Source organism: Pterocles gutturalis, unplaced genomic scaffold, assembly GCF_000699245.1.
Source record: "Pterocles gutturalis isolate BGI_N339 unplaced genomic scaffold, ASM69924v1 scaffold3548, whole genome shotgun sequence".
NCBI classification, from domain to species: domain Eukaryota; kingdom Metazoa; phylum Chordata; class Aves; order Pterocliformes; family Pteroclidae; genus Pterocles; species Pterocles gutturalis.
The window spans coordinates 1-11,136 of record NW_010117815.1 but is presented as its reverse complement, the minus strand read 5'-3'; the positions used below and the strand labels follow the sequence as shown (position 1 = coordinate 11,136).

Sequence of the window (11,136 nt, the reverse complement as noted above, 5' to 3'; positions counted from 1 at the left end):
ATTTTTCACCTGGGGAAAACTTCTTACATCTGCCCAGAAACTAAGTACTGAAATCAAGTACGGAAATTATGTCTAACTGTGCTAGATCTCTGGGAAGAGCCCTGAGCCCCAATACTTACAGATACTGCACTAGTTTAGAAAACGTAATTTCTTCCAATGTCAGTAAAACCCACTTAAGTGGACAGTTAAATGGCAGACAGACTGCAGTGAGATAGTGGCTATTTTGATAGTTAGGGACAGTGACCACAATTTGTAACAACAATGTAAAAGCAAGATTTAATTTCTGTTCTTATTTAAGCTTCTGTTAATGCCAGCTCATATCTAAACATAGGAAAGCTTGCTTTCTCCACATTCATTTCAAATGATACACACTTTTACTGTGCTACAGAATAGTATAAATAGAAAAGGACAAAGTTCACTTCCATTCAAGAAAAGCCAAGGTCACTGTCTCAAAAAGCAACAAATAATAGGATACTGCTAACACCATCCATCAAGAAAGATAGTTAAAACCATTACAAATCCATATCTCTCATAACTTCACAATCTATAGGTTCAGTCAATTTAAAAGATCTGGGAAGAGGGGTTTAGTGGATTAGTAACAACAGACCATTAATCTCTGCAGCCTCAATTTTAATCCAGCAATGACCAAAGTGATTGAAAATCATTCTCCCCACATGACTAGTAAAGCTCCTAAACACGGTTCTCCCACATACCTGAATCCCAGCAGCAGAGGTTGCAGTATGTTTTTAATGGGACTATTTACCAAGAAGCCTCTGCTTAATACTTAACTAAACTCAATGCCAACATTTTTGGCACAATAATTCCACTGCACGCCACCTCTGTGAACTAAGAGCTGATTTGGAGATTTTATTTTACGCTTTATTTCCGCCTGTATTAGCAAAGCTTGCTTTCTTCCCTGGCAAAATATCCAAACCAAACTTATGTAAAATGAATACTTCTTTTTTTTTTTTTGTTTCTACATAAGATTTTAAATAAATGTGTAGGAACTGATGACTGTCATTCCAAGCAAATGCCAGGAGATTATTTCTGTACAGTTTACATAATATCAGTGAAAGTTACATCCAAAACACTTGTTTTAAAAATAATGCAATGATATTAGGTCATATACTCTGTTTCTATACATAAAGCGCTCTATTTCAAAGATTTTAAGTTCTAGCGTATTCAACAACTAGAATAAATTTAGGTGCCCAGTAATGTCATGGCATTATGTTATCAAAACACAAATTACAATACCGATTACTTTAATTCTGATTGTACATTTTCTCTTCTTATGTTAGTCATACTAGAAAAATATCTTCACTTTATCATACAAAGAACTGATGTGATTTTACCTATTTTTAACTATTTTCTACACAACTGTATAATTTAGAGATTATGAAAATTTCTGTTCATCTTAGCTGGGCTTTTCCAAAGATTTTCTATTACTCATGCATTATATCACTGCTACTCCTTGCTGCAGCAAAGCACTTAAGCACACCCTTAATCGAAGCTGTTTTATACAATCACATATTAAGACTCAGATACAGCAAAACACTTAAGCGCGTCTTTCAAGTTTTGCACTTTGCTGAATCTGTGTATTAATGTATCACAATAAAATCTAAAGAGGATGACTAAGCTTTTAGCTTGCAAATATGAAAACATACTTATGCTACCTAATAAAAATAAATCATATTATTTATTACTCTGTTTTGCATCCTGTTCCGTAGTGAGCTAAATACCTGTGACTCCAGAACAAAAGCACAATTACAGACTGGCAAAGATGAATTGTTAACAACATGGAGAAAGTGCCAGGGGGACTACTGAAGATAAAAATTATGCATCTGCAGATAACTTTAAATCCCACTTGCAATTACTAACTGCCACACAGTACCCTCAGGATCATCTGGGCAAACGAGAGGAGGCTGGGGAGTCCTTGTAGATTACTTTGTTTTCCAGCAGGCACAAAACCATACCACAACAATAAGATACCACTTATAAATACGAATGTGAACAAAAAAAAAAACCCCACAAATGGTGAAGCCAGGTGAATATACAGGAAAATAAAAAGTGGGAGATATAGACATCATGGGCGAAATGTGCTGAGATGAGGATTTCACCCCCCAAAATAAATTCACGTATGTGTACGCATCAGTATGTAAAGGAACCTGTTGGTCTGCTGAGAGAGCAAATATCAAAGAGAAAATTTTGGGCCAAAACGTCTGGTGCCCGTAACTTTCTGTTGTTACCCACATCTGTGCCAAGGGGGTACAAAACCATGGCAGCAAGTGCTGCACTTTGAGGAACCTATTTGTGACTCATAGTCACACTAAAAATATAAAGAGGCCAACTTGTTAATGACAGCATGTTAATAACTTAAGCAGAATTTAAGTAAGAGACATTTATGGAGGAACCTTGTGTGCATCTGAACTTTACCTGAATACCACATTAAAACCTGGAAACCATCTTAAGTTAAACTCTAATTGATGTAATTCTTAAATATACCATGACTATACCTCACGATAACTTCACTGCTATTACTATGAAGAAAAAAAATACCTTGTAATACCCAGGCAGAGAGTGAAGGAAGGATCCAGCCTCTGAGAGGACACACCAGGCCCTGTTCTGTGGCCCTTCGCTCCCGGGGAAGCCACGCAGGTTTAAAGCCTGAGGATAAATCTAGCTGCAGCAAACTGCACCAAATCAATGTCCTAGAGGCAAGGGAGCAGAAATGACCGTGAACTCACTGCTCAGCTGGGCTTCAAGTTCTAGAGGTTTAAAAACAGACATTTTACATTTCCTGGGGCCCAACTGCCAGGTTTCGTCGTCCACTGAATTTGTTGAGTGCAGCCAGCTGCAGCCGTCCCCAATCCAGTCAGAAATCGAAAGGCAGTGCTAACATATAGCTCATAGGAGAACGATGATCTTCATCAGGAAGATGTTTTGAGGAGTTTGCAAGGGCGGGCAGTGCCGCAAAGGTGGGGACCTTCCTGAGGGGCACAGCCTCTCCGTCCCCCAACATGAGGCGCAGGAGCAGAGAGAGCCAGTCAGGTCAGCCACCCTCCTGCCATCACCAGGCATGTCTGCGGTGAGGAAACACGTCCCCGGCAAGGAGGCAGGTCCGTGGTCATGCTGGTTAGTCCAGTCAGCAAGGCGAGGTGAGGTGAGGTGAGGCGAGGTGAGGAGCAGCCGGGCACACAGCTGAGGGCAGGCGGGAGGCTGAGGTTCGAGGCAGCTCAGAGCCGCTGAGGCACCAAACCCAGCTTCTCACAGTTCTCTCCACAGCCTGACCCAAGGCTACTCAGCTGTGCAGGATCAGAGCTGACACGGACAAAGCAGCTGGACCCCGGAGGTAGGGGACCAGGCTGAAGAGCCTGTGGGTTCACCCCAGGGCCTGTCACTGCCTTCCCTCCTGATCCCAGCGACAGCCTCCTGCCATGGACGCCCCTGCTCCTTGTCCCAGTGAGGTGATGCCCTGTCTCAGTGAGGTGATTCAGTGTCATACCCTGACCAGAAACAAGGTGCAAGACTAATCCTAGTGCTGCAAGGCAGAAATGACAGTGAAAATGGACTGTAATTACTTAAATTGCTGCAGGGTGACCTTTCATGTGACGTTTTACCTCAGTTTCTCCATCTGTGAAAGCGTGGCCAACACTACATGCTCCCTGCAAACTGTTCCAAGCTCTCTCACTGAAATTCAACATTTTTTTTTCTTTTTTACTGAAATATAACACAAAGCTCTTCTCATTCATACCTTTCATTCTTAGAGAAATCCGGAGCACACAGTCCCATTCGGGGAACTCTCACACAGCTGTCCCAAGCAGCAGGACTAGGACCAGCACAGGGTCAATCCCTTTCTTTGCAGCAGCAGCAGCAGCCCTTCCCTTCCATAACTGCAGCTTCCCACATGGGAAGTAACACACCTCAGCTGCAAACAGTATGGCTTTCCACCTACGTATGAACAAATAGCTCATTCTTCATAAAATTTCACTTTCAGGGGACACCAGTATGGTTATCTGTTTCTGCCAGCAAGCACAAATCTTCAGCACCATCTTTTTTCCTCAAGAGACCAAGTTTCTTTTCTCTGCCATAATCACAAATGCAAGTTCATGCTCTTTGTAGCAGCACAAGTATGTCACCTTGCCAAACAAAATTTATCTTGGCAGTAGCAATCTTTCCTGACCCACTCCTTCAGTTACCCAACCGCCATCCTACCAGGAGTGCCGCTATCAGGCAGGGTTTGCTGGAGGACATGCTCATTCCAATGTCAAACGGTGCAGTTTTCCACAGTCTCACATACCAAAAGACCTTTCCCTATTACTCATTATCTTTCTCTTTCACCATTAATACGGCAAATTCTGTAGGAGTCCTGCTGTGCACGTCTTTCTACCCCGTGGCAGAACAGGAAAACTCCATTCTCATGACTATTCTTGAAGCAGAACAGGGCACTATAGTAGTTAACAGTAGGAAAGAACTTAAAATTGGAGACAACACACAAAACTGACAAGAAGATGATTTTTCAGGAACCATGTTTTCCCTTTAAATCTATCTACTGAAACGCTCCTTCCAAAAGCTAGAGATGTCAACACATTTAGAGGTGAAAAAAAAAAAAAAAGGATAACATTGCTTAGCCTCCTCCTCCCTGCATGTGCTTAGAAAGCACTTTGGACCAGTCAGTGCACTACTCTATCTGTTCCACTACTTAAAAGCCAGATGACAAACAAAGTATTTTGAGCTTGATCAAGCTAAGCACTAATGATACAGGGAGGAAGAAGGAATGTCAAAATGAACAGATAATATTATGGATAATATTCCATCTATCTTTGTATTTTTTTATATAATTTTTTTTCTAACTGATATTCTCCACTGTATGGACAGGCACTTTTGCACCTTCTGATGGCATTACAACAGAAAGGCAGTCACACTATACAGTGTTGCCTCTAAACAAGTCATTTAAAAATTGATTCTTATTTTCTGTTCTTTCCAACATGATGTATAGTCAAGATAAAAACAAGATAGGAGCAAAATAACACTTATCACAGTATGTCAGTGTTGACCATAACTAACTGTCATCTAGTTTTGTCTGATGCTTGAGCTGGTAATGAGATAATGATAAAATAGCTTTATATAGTCTTCTATTAACAGCCCAGATGGGCCAATCATCCACTTCAGTCTTTGCCATGTTAAGTTTAGCCATAAACAGTAATGATGAAAACAGCAGCTCCCTCTTCAAATAAATTACAACCTTTCAACTAAGTAAGAAAGCGATACTTCGACCAATAGCAACAAGTAAGCAAAACAGCCTTTTAGGGTAAGCAGGAATTCCTTGTTTATTGGTATGCAAGAAATATTCATAAGGCAGATGCAAAGCCATTTCAACCCTTGCTTGAATTCTTGAATATCTAGCTGTTGTAGACTCAAAAACTGAAAACCTTCCAAGAATATCAAGGGCAAAACTTCTCTATAATATAAGTTGTTATAGAGAATTAGTTGTTAAGAACACCCTTAAGTTGAGAGTGTTCATTTCAGTTGGGGTTTTATTCCTGTTTTTCACAGTTTTGTTTTAGCAGCTTGGTATTTAGTTCAATTGCATTAACAATGAGGCAACACAACAAGGCAAAGAGGTCCCACTGACAACTGAGTTTCTTCATCACTAAGATCTGGAAAAGAATAGTTTCTTTCCATCAGTTTATTGGATGGAAAATAGCTCAGCATAATATATGCAAAACTATTCATAAACGTTCCCTTCTACTACCTTTACATAAGCTAAAAATATGTGTGCTGTTTTTGGCACTTTAGTGTGCCAATCTGGTCATGCTCTAGCTGTAAAATTAACAATAAAAATAGAATGATGAAAAATACAGCACACAAAAAAAAAGTAAAGCAGACATTTATAGGAGACTTAGAAGGCCATTTCCATAGAATTTTAAAGCAGAAACATCTTCACACCTTTTGAAAAGGCAGCAACATCTCTGGAGTGAGAAAGCATTCAAGTGCTAGGGAAATTAGAGTCTTTGGATCCAACATAAGGCCTCCATCCTATGTTTGAATGTGAGCAGGAGGATTTAATCCACGTGGATTTTCAGTAACATCAACAAACTCCACGCAGACATGAAGGTTTACCCACACACATGAAGCTGGGACAAAGCAGGAAAGAATACTACAATGGCTTGGAAGCCAAAAGCTCCTGGTTACCAGATGCACCAGGCTGCATGTTATACCTTCCTATATGCCTAGTGATTACTTTCTCTCATATATATTTATCTGTGCTATGAATAATTGCTTCCCCGAGGATATCACATCTCTTACTTAAAAGTGTCTGAAAAAGCTATTTCTGTGACGCTATTTGAGAAAAATTAACTTGGTTTCAACATTTTTGTCCAAATATAATAACGAACCATTCACTGTTAGTTACTAATGGACATAGAGTCTTGATATTCTTCTCTTCTGAAAGACCACTTTAGTTTGAATTATCTCAGCTTGTACAATGCTAAGAAATGAAGACCTTACAGACCATCCTTCAACAGATAATTCAAGCCCTGGCATAATTTAGAGTTCCTACAGGACAACTCTGTGTTATGCCAGGTAATAAGAGCTCAGAGACTGCAGAAGCAGCAATTCAGAAAATGAAGTGTAACTGCTTCAAACAGACTCCTAGCCCTCAGTGCCAGGAGACGCTACATCAGATGCTCAATACACAGTGGAATTCCTTGATGCACAGGATTTTTTTATAGTATCTTAGTTGTTCGTGATAACATGATTTATGACCCCTGTGTGCTGCCAAACAGGCCAAAGAAGTCGGATCATAAAATGGATCTGCCCCTACATGACTTGAGGATGACAGCAAAGGATGAAAATACTTCCAAATGATAAGAGAGCTGTAGGGCTTGGATGAATATCATCCATATTAGTTCCCACAAGCCAAAACAATAAGAGGCAATATATCAATTCACAGGAAGTCACAAAGATGTTGAACATGCAGGTTCTATAAATCACTTTGTTGATGGATTAACAGAAAATGTACATAGAAATCTTCTTAATCAATGTCCATGACAGTAGCATTTCCTTATTTAAATGAAGTATCCTGCAAGGGTTTGAAACCAGCATCCTGATTTTTTTCCTGAAATTGACTGTTAATATATAGAATAACAGAAAAATTGCTCATGGTTTATACAAATGACTGTGCAAGCAAAGGTGGCAGCCATTATTGGATCAGCAACATCCCACCTGCGAACACCGATGCCAGTTAGTCTTTGGCAGTATTCTTACACAGGAAGGAAATTTAGGACATCGTACCAACAGTTATTATGCTCTTTCTGTATAAACAGTATAATCCCTGTGCCGTGATTATCTGCATCTTCAAAGGTACAACAACCAGAGAGGATTTATTTCAGCACTCTATCTACAGGACATCTTAACTTCCACCACCGTGTGTTCCTTCTATGCTGTAGTATCATTAAAATGAAAAAACCCTCAAAAGTCCTAATACAAATCATGGCTACTCTTCCTCAGAGGTTACAATTCAAAGGAATAAATAGGTATCATGACTTAGAAGGAAAGAGAGAGCTTTCATTTCTTTCTAAAGGGTAGAAATTGTTTTTTTGGTCCTTCAATCTGTTCTTATTTCTCATTTGCATCCGCAAAAAGAAACTATATTCTCCTTTCAAACAAGAAATTTCAAGTTGCAAAAGCCTTAATTCAGTATGCCAAGAAAAGAAAAATATTCGGTTTACGAAGTTCACAGATAAATTATTCCCCAAGCACAAGGGCCAGTAATTAAAAAAAAAATAAAAATCCTAAATCTCAGTACCATTTTTTCCAAACCAAGCAGTCGATCATAAACACAGGTAACTGACTGATAAAAAATATGTTAGGTATAAAATATTTTTTAAATATACATGCCTCTCTTTAATAGATGAAATTACTTTCCATATCCTAAGTCTCACAAACATTCATACATATGAGAGACACCAAAAAGGCAATTATATAACATCATTATTTATTTTAATTAAGAAATACAGCCTAAGTACTACATTCACAATAACTTATATTTAAACATCATGTGGATACATAGCCAAAGACAGTGTGACATAACATTGAGCCTATGTTCAATAAATAAGTTTCCTAATAATGATTAAGTTAATAGTCTATTCAATTCAGTGAGTGACATCATCCCTTTGAACAGCAGCCCTTAATAGGCCCTAATTCAAATAACCACTGGAATGAGCAGGAGGGCCATCACAGGTTTAAACAGACACTGAATCAAGCATTTGCTAATGTTCAGGAAAGATCCATGCACAGCAGACCAGTCTTGCACCTTCCTTGCTGAAACAACTGACTTAATAAGAAAAAAAAAGAAGAAAAAAAAATAATACTACCACATTCCTTAATTCACATCTCTGTAATTTGCAGCAGTGTGCTCAACTAGTGTTTCTTTTAAGTAACATGTTGAATGAATGACCAGTGCTGAAGTGCTAAAAATAGTTTCTGCAGTCCAGTGCCGAGGCAAATCTTAACAGGTTCCATTACATCTTCTCTTACTTACACGGCTATCCAGACATCCCAGCCAGATAATATGCTACAAAACATAGTGTAAAAAGGATGAGAGGAAAGATACAGAGCATTAGTGCCAGTGAGATATCTACAGATCTTAATCCCTTTTACCAAGATGACAAATCCTAAGGATTCCTGAAAAAAATAAAAATCCCTAGGAAGAAAAAAAATCTTAAAGCCTGAATGCATGCACACATCCTCTATGTGGTTAAAATTAATTATTTGAAACCACAGCTTTAACCATGTTGCAAAAGCATCCCACCATTCATTTATTCACTTTATTCCCACAAAAGAACAAAAAAAAGAGACAAAGAAAACCGAGATGGATATCAATCTGTTCTTAATGCTAGAGGGAGATGGAGAGGGATGAGAGCCGTCACAGGGCTGATCCCACTATCAGCTGCAGAAGCCTGGGTTCCCATGTCTGAAGATAAGGAAAGGAGGGGCAAGATTAGGAAACACTGGCAGCTAAATGCAGGGCATAAGGACCTGCACAGAATGGGACGGCTTCTTTCTGTCTCAAGGTATTACTGTCAGAATGGCCAAGAAAGCAACGAGCGTAATTATTCCATTCTCACTGTGGTACTTTAAGAAGTGCCTCATTTGAAGAGAACTGGACAGGTGGCGTATCACACTGAGCTAAATAGATAAGTGTGAGATTTAAATGACAAGAGGCAGCAGGTTTTGCTCTTCTAAAGAGCGAGAGAGTGAATTATTCTGCTGGTACTGATGGGCACAAGTGGAAGGTCAGCCTGGGGTGCTGCCAGTGTCACCTGGGAGCAGATGGTGCCAGTCTGTAGGGATAAAAGAAGGGCTGACGTACCCCATGGGCCGACAGCAATGCTATTTGCTCAGGAATAAAGAAGTTTTGGGGCAGGTGCAGGCAATAGAAATTAACATAGATGCTGCCACCCCAAACATTAGCGTAAGCGTCACCAGTCCAAGGGCTGCAAGGGTGGCTCAGTCAGGAGGTGCTGCAGAAAGTGCAGTGGGTGCCGGCACTGCCAGGGTGAGATGCTGCAGGGGCTGCCAACGGGCTGGGGGCTGCAAGCCAGCCCAGGACAACCTCTGCACAGTCCCAAAGGAGCTTTGCAGCTCCCTCTCCCTAACCACCTCATAGCTGGACACTCAGATGCCCACCAGTACCCCTGCCCTCCTCCCTGCATTGCCTTCCCTGTCTTCCTTGCGTTCTCATTTCCAGACTTACGCAATGACTGGAGGGCAGAGGCAGCCTGCAGAGAGGTGGAACAGCAGGAGACGCAGGCAGCCTGGATCCCCATGGGGCTCCCTGAAGTGGCCCAAACTAGAAAACTGGCCCCCTCCCCACTCCTGCCTCCTGCAACTTAATTATTCCAGTATGACTGACATGACAAATTAACAAGGCAGCCAGGGCTTTTGCAGTAGAAGGGAGTGTTTTCCTCAAGAATAAATTGTTCCAATCCTTTACGCTAGACACCCGGCCATGCCTATTCATTAATTGGACAAGCTCTGGTGACAACTGAAATTACCAGACTTCTGCATACTGGAGGGGAAAGAGGTCTTTGCAAGCTTAAAATCAGAAGCCTAAAGCTGCAATCCCAGCCACCCGGGAGTTCTTTGAATGGGGCTTTTTTTTTTTTTTTGTTAATTAATTTTCAGAGCACGACCACAGTAAAGGTCCTTTTAAAAGCAGAGGCACATCTTCAGTGTCATTCCTGTCTTTGCAGACCCTGAACTGTGGCACCAGCACATGACAACTCTGCCAGTGAACTGCAAACCTTTTAAGACCTGCAGATCAGCCAAGTTTAAGAACTTCAGAAGCTATGAAATGCTGGGATTACTGCAATGTTGAGATTAATTATCACAATCAGGTACATTAAGAATTATAAGCATCTGCTTCATCAGTACACTTTGGTTATTTATTGCAACCAACGTATCATAATTACCACACAGGTATTGCAGTTAAGGGGAGGGGGACTGATGCTTGTTGATTTCTGTCCCGATCCACTCACAATATATTGTTCATGTATTTTTCAACTTCTGTTTTGATTTGGGTTTAACCATACCTCTTGCCCCTTGCTAAGGGGAAGCCTGGGAACCCTGTACAGCATTTCTCCCCCACTGCCCCCTCGCCCTTTCTGTGCTAGCTGCGTACCTGAAATGCACACGATGAAATTCGCTTGCAGAAGAAAAAGCACCTCCCAAACAATTTCCATCCTCCGATTCTCATGCCAAGTGCATCCCTCGGCGAAAAAAAATAACAAAGATCAATATCGCAGTTTGAATGATCCCAGCAAATTTCCTTTCGGACTTGCAGACTGTATTTCCCAGATGTGCTGACAATACATGTCCGAGCTCTCTCTCCGCACGGCTCAAGCGAGATCCCTTCCCTTCCTTTGCCCTCCAAAAAAGACCACGAAGCCAACTGCCAGCACCAGGCTCTTCCTCCACGAGTGGGAAAAAAATCCACCAGATTTCCCAACAAGACATAGACAACAAACCCCAACCGATCCGGTCCGGAGAGTCTATTCCAGTGCGGCCAGGTGCAAGTTCACCCCAAACTCTGCACGTCTCAGCAGGGCAATGCCACCATGCCGGGGGTTGGGA

The 11,136-nt window shown here is 41.0% G+C and overlaps 1 protein-coding gene across 1 annotated transcript in view; it reads right to left on the bottom strand.

The window, feature by feature from the left end:
* The window catches only part of CA10 (carbonic anhydrase X), a 174,333-nt gene extending 163,357 nt beyond the window's left edge, over nt 1–10,976 (bottom strand). The window contains exon 1 of the mRNA XM_010075933.1: nt 10,685–10,976. Within this exon, the coding sequence (XP_010074235.1) occupies nt 10,685–10,745 (61 nt within the window). The 5' untranslated portion in view covers nt 10,746–10,976. The remainder of the gene's footprint in view (nt 1–10,684) is intronic.
* Nucleotides 10,977–11,136: the final 160 nt, after the last annotated feature.